This window comes from Mizuhopecten yessoensis, unplaced genomic scaffold (assembly GCF_002113885.1).
Source record: "Mizuhopecten yessoensis strain PY_sf001 unplaced genomic scaffold, ASM211388v2 scaffold4813, whole genome shotgun sequence".
Taxonomy (NCBI): Eukaryota; Metazoa; Mollusca; class Bivalvia; order Pectinida; family Pectinidae; genus Mizuhopecten; species Mizuhopecten yessoensis.
This window is the reverse complement of record NW_018405734.1, coordinates 59,357-69,686: the sequence shown is the minus strand read 5'-3', so window position 1 is coordinate 69,686 and position 10,330 is coordinate 59,357. Positions and strand designations below refer to the sequence as shown.

At 37.9% G+C, this 10,330-nt stretch overlaps 1 protein-coding gene across 1 annotated transcript in view; it reads right to left on the bottom strand.

Annotated features, from left to right (window-relative positions):
- LOC110449751 (coiled-coil domain-containing protein 186-like) overlaps window positions 1-10,330 on the bottom strand; it is a gene marked incomplete at its 5' end in the record, with an annotated part of 70,896 nt that overhangs the window by 19,065 nt on the left and 41,501 nt on the right. Inside the window, 3 exons of the mRNA XM_021496808.1 lie at window positions 3,618-3,722; window positions 5,366-5,969; window positions 7,596-7,686. Coding sequence (XP_021352483.1) covers window positions 3,618-3,722; window positions 5,366-5,969; window positions 7,596-7,686 — 800 coding nt within the window. The remainder of the gene's footprint in view (window positions 1-3,617; window positions 3,723-5,365; window positions 5,970-7,595; window positions 7,687-10,330) is intronic.

The window sequence follows — 10,330 nt, the reverse complement described above, 5'->3', positions numbered from 1 at the left end:
TTATTGAGAAGAAGTCGCTTGAAGATTTTAAGACATTTGACCCCTTTGACCTTGAAAGACGGTCAATGTCATTCATTTGAACAAACTTGGTAGCCCTTTATCCCAGCATGCTACAGGCCGAATTTCAGTACCCTGGCCCTTTTGCTTATTGAGAAGAAGTCGCTTGAAGATTTTACGACATTTGACCCCTGTGACCTTGAAAGTTGGTCAAGGTCATTAATTTGAATAAACTTGATAGTCCTTCATCCCAGCATGCTACAGGACCAATATCAGTACCCTGGGCGTTTTGGTTATTGGCTTATGCCATGGCCGCACCATGGCATAAGCTCACTTGCCCTTCGGGCAGGTGAGCTAACAATAACAAATGAAATAAACTACTTGATTAATTTAAGTTTTTAACGAACAATAAATTTGAAAATATATATAAAGGCACAGAGAAAGCCATAAATAAATCTGAGTGCATCGAGGTTCATTGTTATTTGGAAAACATGCTTGATTTTAGTAAATAGCACTTAAATGTACATGTTTGGTCCCAGTTGATTACGAGATCAGCTGGTATAAGACACGCACATACACATGAATACAGTTCACCTTTAGTTTTATCTGTCCAATGAGCAGTCAGTACGCATACGTAACATGTACTTTAGCTACTAGTATTTTAACCTGTACACATTTTGTAAAGCAAGGGAGATATATCTGCAGGGTAAACATCGTACAGCGACAGCGTAAATTATCCCCGTGCATATAGTTTTGACCTTCAAAACGCGTAATTTTCACCCAGCGTAAACTAGAGCTTTCGCCAGGATGGCTGACTAATTATTTGAAGAGTTATACTTCAACGTATTTAGCAGGATAAATAATATTTTTGTTAAAGGGACATAACTCCATCAAAAAGGGTCAAAATCCCAAATCAAAATGCCGGTGCACAACTACATAAGATACTGATCATTCATGCGAAGTTTTAATGAAATCCACCTGTTAGTTAAGGAGGAGTTTTCCGGACAAGTTACTGTGGACGACAGACAGACAGACAGACAGACAGACAGACAGGGCGATTCCAGTATACCCTCCTAACTTCGTTGCGGGGGTATAATAACCACGTTTACAGTACTTATCGGACAAGGTGAGGACAAAAAGAATTTCTTATTGGGACCAATTTCAACAGAAGAGTCAGTTTTCCATGGCTCCCCTGTTCCATTTTCAACGCTCGAAACTGACCCAGGTGTAGAAGTCATTTTAATATTTTCAACATTACAGGGGCATCAACAACAGGCTGGAAAAACACTACAAATCATGGAGCCCTTTATCAAAACTTTAAGGCCCTTAATTGACGTTAAGCAGCTATTATTTCATTAAAATACAAATATCTGAAACTACAAAAAAAAAAAAAAAAANATTCCAGCATGCTACCGGCCCAATATCAGTACCCTGGGCCTTTTGGTTATTGAGAAGAAGTCGTTTGGAGATTTTAAGACATTTGACCCCTTTGACCTTGAAAATTGATCAAGGTCATTCATTTGAATAAACTTAATAGTCCTTCAACCCAGCATGCTACTGGCCCAATATCAGTACCCTGGGCTTTTTGGTTATTGAGAAGAAGTTGTTTGGAGATTTTAAGACATTTGACCCCTTTGACCATGAAAGTTGGTCAAGGTCATTCATTTGAACAAACTTGGTAGCCCTTCATCCCAGCATGCTACAGGCCCAATATCAGTACCCTAGGCCTTTTGGTTATTGAGAAGAAGTTGTTTGAAGATTCTAACATATTTTGACCCCTGTGACTTTGAAAGTGGGTCATGGTCATTCATTTGAATAAACTTAATAGTCCTTTATCCCAGCATGCTACAGGCTGAATTTCAGTACCCTGGCCCTTTTGCTTATTGAGAAGAAGTCGCTTGAAGATTTTACGACATTTGACCCCTGTGACCTTGAAAGTTGGTCAAGGTCATTAATTTGAATAAACTTGATAGTCCTTCATCCCAGCATGCTACAGGACCAATATCAGTACCCTGGGCGTTTTGGTTATTGGCTTATGCCATGGCCGCACCATGGCATAAGCTCACTTGCCCTTCGGGCAGGTGAGCTAACAATAACAAATGAAATAAACTACTTGATTAATTTAAGTTTTTAACGAACAATAAATTTGAAAATATATATAAAGGCACAGAGAAAGCCATAAATAAATCTGAGTGCATCGAGGTTCATTGTTATTTGGAAAACATGCTTGATTTTAGTAAATAGCACTTAAATGTACATGTTTGGTCCCAGTTGATTACGAGATCAGCTGGTATAAGACACGCACATACACATGAATACAGTTCACCTTTAGTTTTATCTGTCCAATGAGCAGTCAGTACGCATACGTAACATGTACTTTAGCTACTAGTATTTTAACCTGTACACATTTTGTAAAGCAAGGGAGATATATCTGCAGGGTAAACATCGTACAGCGACAGCGTAAATTATCTCCGTGCATATAGTTTTGACCTTCAAAACGCGTAATTTTCACCCAGCGTAAACTAGAGCTTTCGCCAGGATGGCTGACTAATTATTTGAAGAGTTATACTTCAACGTATTTAGCAGGATAAATAATATTTTTGTTAAAGGGACATAACTCCATCAAAAAGGGTCAAAATCCCAAAGCAAAATGCAGGTGCACAACTACATAAGATACTGATCATTCATGCGAAGTTTCAATGAAATCCACCTGTTAGTTAAGGAGGAGTTTTCCGGACAAGTTACTGCGGACAACATCCAGACAGGGTGATTCCAGTATACCCCCCCTAACTTCGTTGCGGGGGTATAATAACCACGTTTACAGTACTTATCGGACAAGGTGAGGACAAAAAGAATTTCTTATTGGGACCAATTTCAACAGAAGAGTCAGTTTTCCATGGCTCCCCTGTTCCATTTTCAACGCTCGAAACTGACCCAGGTGTAGAAGTCATTTTAATATTTTCAACATTACAGGGGCATCAACAACAGGCTGGAAAAACACTACAAATCATGGAGCCCTTTATCAAAACTTTAAGGCCCTTAATTGACGTTAAGCAGCTATTATTTCATTAAAATACAAATATCTGAAACTACAAAAAAAAAAAAAAAAATTATCATAGTGAAACCATTAACCTTTTTTTTTAATAATGATACTATTTAATCAGAAAAGACATACACAACAAAACAATTGCATATATTGTAGGTTAATTACAAAGTTGATAACTATTTATATATACTTTACATGTTTTGCCTTAATTACCCTGGGATAGCCCATTAAAGCCATAGAAAGCTTATTTCCAATAGGGTCCTCTGAATAAGATAGTCAACCATCTAAAACCCTAGTCCAGACAATGGGTGCATGACAAAATCCTTACCAACCATGATTGGGCTTGACTATGGTAATACATGTCATGATCTTGTTTGATTAACATTTTTTAAAGTTCACCATGGCCAACAGTAATGGCTGGTGGTTAATCCTCCAAATTCTGTCACATTCAAAGAATAATCCTAAAATTTATTTCTAATTTAATAAAGATGTATGTAGTTTTGTGAATTTAAGAACAGAAGTTTGTGTATTTTTTCGATGCTTGTCTTAAGGAGAACTATAACAGTTATCATACCTGGATCATCAAGCCTCACTCCCAAAAATATCCGTGGGTCAAAGCCAGGTTTGTCCAGGGTGCCACGATACTTCACAATGCCTGTGTATATCTTTGGCTTTGGAACTGAAATATAAGCATGGTAGCTATTATTAGAATTCACAGCTTCAGCAAGCAAATTAAAATTCTGTGACAAATTAAGTTTTTTTGAAAACAGAATACCCCTTCTTGATGTGTTACATCATCTTGCTGTATTTCAATAAAACCTGTAATAAGACTATTACATAATAGAAAGCTTGGTATGTTTTAGGGGGAAATATATTAACCATTATATATGTTGAAAAGCAGATTATATTACCATTACGGTAATTTGACCTTGGTTCATTTCACCATTGATTTACAATTATACCCATGCAACACAAGTACTTAATGAGTAGGATTGTAATCAAGAGGCCCAATGGGCCTGAATCGCTCACCTGGTATTAATCTCACACTTGTCATTTTAAAAGTGGACTAAAAACAGCTACAGGCAGAATATCAGTGTTTGATTCATAAGAACCTATTAACAGATTTAAACATATGACGCCTGTGACCTTGAATGTCGAACTAGGACATTAGGTTGAACAGAGTTATAGTCTTCCAACACAGCATGTTTTTGGCAAAATATTTTAAAGTAATTAAAAGATTTAAACATATAATGACGACTGTGACCTTGAATATGGGCGAAGGTCATTCATTTTAACAAACTTGGTAGCCATTCATCGCAGCATGCTACTTGCCAAATATCATAACCCTAGGCCTCTTGGTTATTCAGAAGAAGTTGAATAAATATTTTAAACAGATTTGACCCCTGTGACCTTGAATATACATCAAGGTAATTCATTTGAACACAAGAGGCCCAATCGGCCTGAATCGCTCACCTGGTATTAATCTCATACTTGTAATCTTAAAAGTGGACTAAAATACAGCTACAGGCAGAATATCAGTGTTTGATTCATAAGAACATATTAAAAGATTTAAACATATGACACATGTGACCTTGCATGTCAAACGACGACATTAGGTTGAAAGTGGTTCAAGGTCATTCATTTGAACAGACTACTTGGTAGCCCTTCATCCCAGCATGCTATAGGCCAAATATCAGTACCCTAGGCCTTTTGGTTATTGAGAGGAAGTTGTTTAAATTAAATGGTTGACGTCGGACCGACGACGGACAACGAACAATGGACAGACGGACGGACGGACAGACAGACGTCACACCATGCCATAAGCTCACTTGGCCCTTTGGGCCAGGTGACTAAAAATTGGTAGCTCTTTATTCCAGCAAGTTACTTGCTAAATATCATCATCCTAGGTTTCTTGGTTATTGAGAAGAATTGTTTTAAACATATTTGACCCCTGTGACCTTGAAAATAGATGGTCATTTATTTGAACAAACTTGGTAGCCTTTCATCCCAGCATGTTACTGGCCAAATAGCATCATCCAAGGCCAATTGGTTTTTGAGAAGAAGTTGTTTAAAGGTTTTTAACATATTTGACCCTTGTGACCTTGAAAATTGATGAAGCTCATTTATTTGGAAAAACTTGGTAGCCCTTCATCCAAGCATGCTTCTGGCCAAATACCATCACCCTACGCCTTTTGGTTACTGAGAAGAAGTTGTTTAAAGTAAAAAGTTGACGCCGGACGGACGCCCGACTGATGCCGCACCATGCCATAAGCTCACTTGGCCCTTTGGGCCAGGTGACCTAAAAAATGAATTTCTACTTACCAATTTTCTTGCCATAACGTGGAGGTTTCTGAGGCACACTGTATAAAACCCTATCCCCAGGAGATACAAAGTTACACAAAATATCCTCTTTTTCCCGGGATGAAAGTTTTGCAAGTTTTAACATTAGCGCTGTGCCCATGGCGTCATCAACATTGTCAGAAGACATTGACGACAGATCGCTACTCAGCGACTGTTCCGACCTTGACCTTGGTATCCATGGTGATGTCCCATGTGGGGATTGTGTTCTTTGGCTGATGGTATCATAGTTTATACAGTTTCTACTGTGTACAATGCCATCTGTTATATCTAAACTGTTACTCAGCTGTTTACGGTCAATAGAAGATAATCGTCCAGAGGATTGCTCACTTGGTTGGCGTGAGTGTTTTGACATGGAAGAGTGAGTCCTCACACTTGCCGCCTCTTTGTAGGAAGATGTTCGTTTGACTGTTGGCCTTACTATGGCAGTTCTTGTGCGCAGGTCATCATTACTACCATACAAAAGTTCTTGGAAGATGTTTGCAGACACTGGGCGTTGTCTGTAGTATGGCTCTTTTTCCATCGCACTGGAGTAGGGGTGTTTGTTCACAACAATGTCCAGGCTATTCTGGAACATTTGAAATTGAATAATTAGAATATTTCAATGGAGTTATTGATTGATTCATTCATTTCTTATCTTCAATTTATGCCTATGGCTATTACATTCAAATTGTTTTAGAGTGTTGCTTTTCTTGTCTTTCTTTTACATACATTTAGACATGTGTCTTATAATTGATGTGCTTTCATCTTTTCAATCAGAAAGTAAATGACTGCTCAAAAGTTACAATGTACATCTTGAGCAACAAGAGGCCCAGAGGGCCTGTATTGCTCACCTAGAAATTCTAGCAAAATTGAAGTTGAAATAGACAGATGTTGCTGGAAGTGTACATGTATTACATGGTTAGTCAGGGGTTATATTTATATGCAAGTGGACATAATCCTGTCATTCCGGCAGGATAGGAGGATTTTGAAGATTTTGCTTTGTTTCCCCTATTGGGCCCCTGCCCTCTGCCCCAGGGGGGTCAGACCCACAGTATATACAAAACTCAGTCCCCTTCACCAAAGGATACTTTAGACCAAATATGGACAAAATCCTGTCATTCCTACAGAAGAAGAATTTTAAAGAATTTGCTAAATTACCCCTATTTGGCCCATCGCTAAGGCCCCAGGGGGGTCAGGCCAACCATTTATACAAAATTGATTTCCCTTCCCCATAGGATGCTACTGGTCAAATTTGGTCAAAATACCTTCATCCCAACGGAAGAAAAAGGATATAAAAGCTATTCCTCTATATCCCTTATTGGGCCCCTCCTCTTTGCCCCGGACCGTTTATACAAAATTGGTTCCCCTTCACCCCAAGGGTGCTTCATACTAAATTTGGACAAAGTTCTGTCATTCCTGCAGAAGAAGATGAATTTTGAAGAATTTTCTATGTTTCTCCTATTAGGCCGCAACCCTCTGCCCCCATGGGAGCCACACTCACTTTTTATACAAAATTGAGTACCCTTGGCCCAAGGATGCTCCAGACTATATTAGGATAAAATCCCTAAATCCCTACGGTAGAAGAAGGATTTTAAAGGTTTACCTATATTTCCCCTATTCGGCCCTGCCCCTCTGCCCCCAGTGGGGCCACACCCACCATTTATACAAAATTGAGTCCCCTTGGCCCAAGGATGTTACAGACTAAATTAGGATTAAATCACTTAATCCCTATGGTAGAAGAAGAATTTATAAGGTTTTAATTCTATTTCCCCTTTTAGGCTCCAAACCTTTGCCCCCAAGGGGGTCACACCCACCATTTATACAAAATTGAGTCCCTTAAGGGTGCTCTAGACCAAATGTAGTCAAAATCTACTAGGCTGTCCAGGACAAGTACGATTGACGGACGACAGACACTGCAGTATGGCATAAGCTCACTATGGTCCTTCTAACCAGGTGAGCAAAAAAAAAATATATATATATAAGATTTACTTCATTTTTATGCTTCTGTATGCGCTCAAGAATATGTCATATTACTTGTTTAAAAACAATATAAATAAAGCTAAATTTTGGAAAATGCTCAATGAGCATTTGAAAATATGGCAAAATTCAGCAGTAAATATACTATTTATATTTAAAGCTGTTCAGTATAAAGTGCATACTTCACAGTCTTTATCACATTTTTAGGGAAAATATAATACATAACGTTACTCACATTGTGTTTGGGTTGGCCCTGGCCTGGCTGTGGTGAGTACCGTTCCGAGTATCCCTGGCTATCATACTCATTTAAAGTGTGTTCACTAGAACTGAAAACAAAAGCAATATCAAACTGAATTGAATCTGTGTTGTTTTCACATCAACTTGAGAATTTTTTTAAGTATTACCTCCTCCTTGGATGTACCATGATGGCATTCTTATTTCAAAGTCATTATCAACAATAGAGGTACGGACTGTCACTTGTAGGCTTCTAATAAATGTCCACCTACTGTTCACACTTGGTGGAAATCAAATTATATTTATATTTGTGTGCCTCTAGATAATAGTACCAACTCAAAATGTTCGCATGATCCAATAAAAGCAAGTGTGTAGTAATGTTAACAGTACTACATTGTACCGTTACATGACCTCTGATCTTTACAAAAAAATCCCCAGTTTATCGGAATGCTCTGATATACATAAAATCATACCTACATAGTGACATTACCACGATGTGAAACTTTCATTGAATTCTGCTGGCTAATTGCGAAAGGGTGGAGCCTCCTTAATGCTCAACTGTGTATTTCGTCACCTTAGACGTGTTTTGCTTTTAACATGAAAACAAGAGGCCTAATGGGCCTGCATCACTCACCTGGTATTAATCTCGTAATACTTAATACTTAATACTTGTAATATTTAAAGTGGACTAAAATACAGCTACAGGCAGAATATAAGTGTTTGATTCATAAGAACCTATTAAAAGATTTAAACATATGACGCCTGTGATCTTGAATGTCGAACAAGGACATCAGGTTAAAAGTGGATCAAGGTCATTCATTTGAACAAACTTGGTAGTCCTTCATCCCAGCATGCTACAGGCCTAATTTCAGTACCCTGGGCCTTTTGGTTATTGAGAAGAAGTTGTTTGAAGATTTTTGCATATTTGACCCCTGTGACCCTGAAAGTGTGTCAAGGTAATTTATTTGAACAAACTTTGTAGCCCTTCATCCCAGCATGCTACAGGCCTTATATCAGAACCCTGAGCCTTTTTGTTATTGAGAAAAAGTTGTTTAAAGTAAAAAGTTGACGCAGGACAGACGGACGATGGACGACGGACGGACGGATGACAGACGCTGCACCATGGCATAAGCTCACTTGCCCTTTGGGCGGGTGAGCTAAAAAGTGTTTTTTTCTTAATTTCAAATAATTAAAGTGGATGTAATAGAACGTAAATATAAGGTTTTAACGCACATCATGGAATACGTTTGAACGGAACTGTGTTACATACCCTTATAAATGTTTAACAGATGCATTTCAAATCTTATATAAACACAAGGCTCAAAGGCCTTGATAGCTAACCTAGAAATGTATTTTGAATTTTTCAACCTGTTGGGTACTATATATGTGTATCAAAAGGAGTATAAGAAACTCTGTTAGCTGTTAAAACAGGCTATTCTTTTTTGGGTCTTTTTGGTAGATCTAACTGCTCTGCACATTTTGTATCTTTGTGAATCTTTGTTGGATTAAATTTGAACATATATTAATATCTGAACTAAGATGGTTTTTATTATAAGTCATTTATTCACTTCTAACATATCATATTAATCTAAACCATTATCCTACACCGCAAAATGTCATGAACTTCAGTCAGCCTCTTCTGTTTGCACAAAATGAAGTCCCGTTGACCATGAAGGATGCTCCAGGCCAAAGGACCTGTTACAGGAACAAAAGAATTTTGCCCACAAAGCAATTTAACCATTACTGGGTTATATTTGTAGCTCCCTAAGACACGACCCATGAGATATTTTTAAAAAATGAAAAAGGTCCCCAGGGCCTGTGCTATGAACTATTTAGTGATGCCTTCCAAAGGTGTACGACAGGGTTCACTTTTTTGTCCAAAAAACTATCAAAACAATGTTTTACGCTATCAAATAATATTATATTATTTAAAGTAGGATCTGCTGCAAATTATGAACTCAAATATGTTACAAAAAATTGGTTTTTATTATAAGTCATTTATTCACTTCTAACATATCATATTAATCTAAACCATTATCCTACACCGCAAAATGTCATGAATGTGTCATCTTAAGGATAATATATTGTATGGGTAAATGTGTCATCTTAAGGATAATATGTTGTATGACCAATGTCAAAATAAATCGTCAATAACTACAGGTCAATGCGATTTTGGCTTGTGGTACATATCAGCTGAAGCTGGCACCTGACTATATCACAGAACATCAGACGGATGGTGGTGATTATGAGATATGGGTGTACCAACATGCTGATGACCTTCTCCGAGGCCAAATACACTCTCGCCACAGGTCGCAGGCAAATCACAATGTCTGGATAGAGTTTGACCTACACGCATCAGAGGATCCTGTCAAGGCATACTATTGTGTGTGTCCTGCAGGAAAGAGAACATCGGGTATGTGTACTCATGTCGCATCAATACTGTATTATCTAGGATACTATGCACATTTAACAGATGCTAAACCGGTCCAGCCTTCAGCTCGCAAATTCAGAGACTGCATATTATGAATGCATTCAAAAAAGAAATATTATTCAATTATAGCCTTTGGCTGAGGTCAATACCTGAATTTATCAACCCGGGAAAAGATATATTAACCGAGGACGCATTCCGAGGTCAATATATCTTTTCTCGGGTTGATAAATCCAGGTATTGACCGAAGTTAAAGGTTTCAATTGTTTTATTATTTTACAAAACAGTAGTGTTAGTAATCTGGGAGA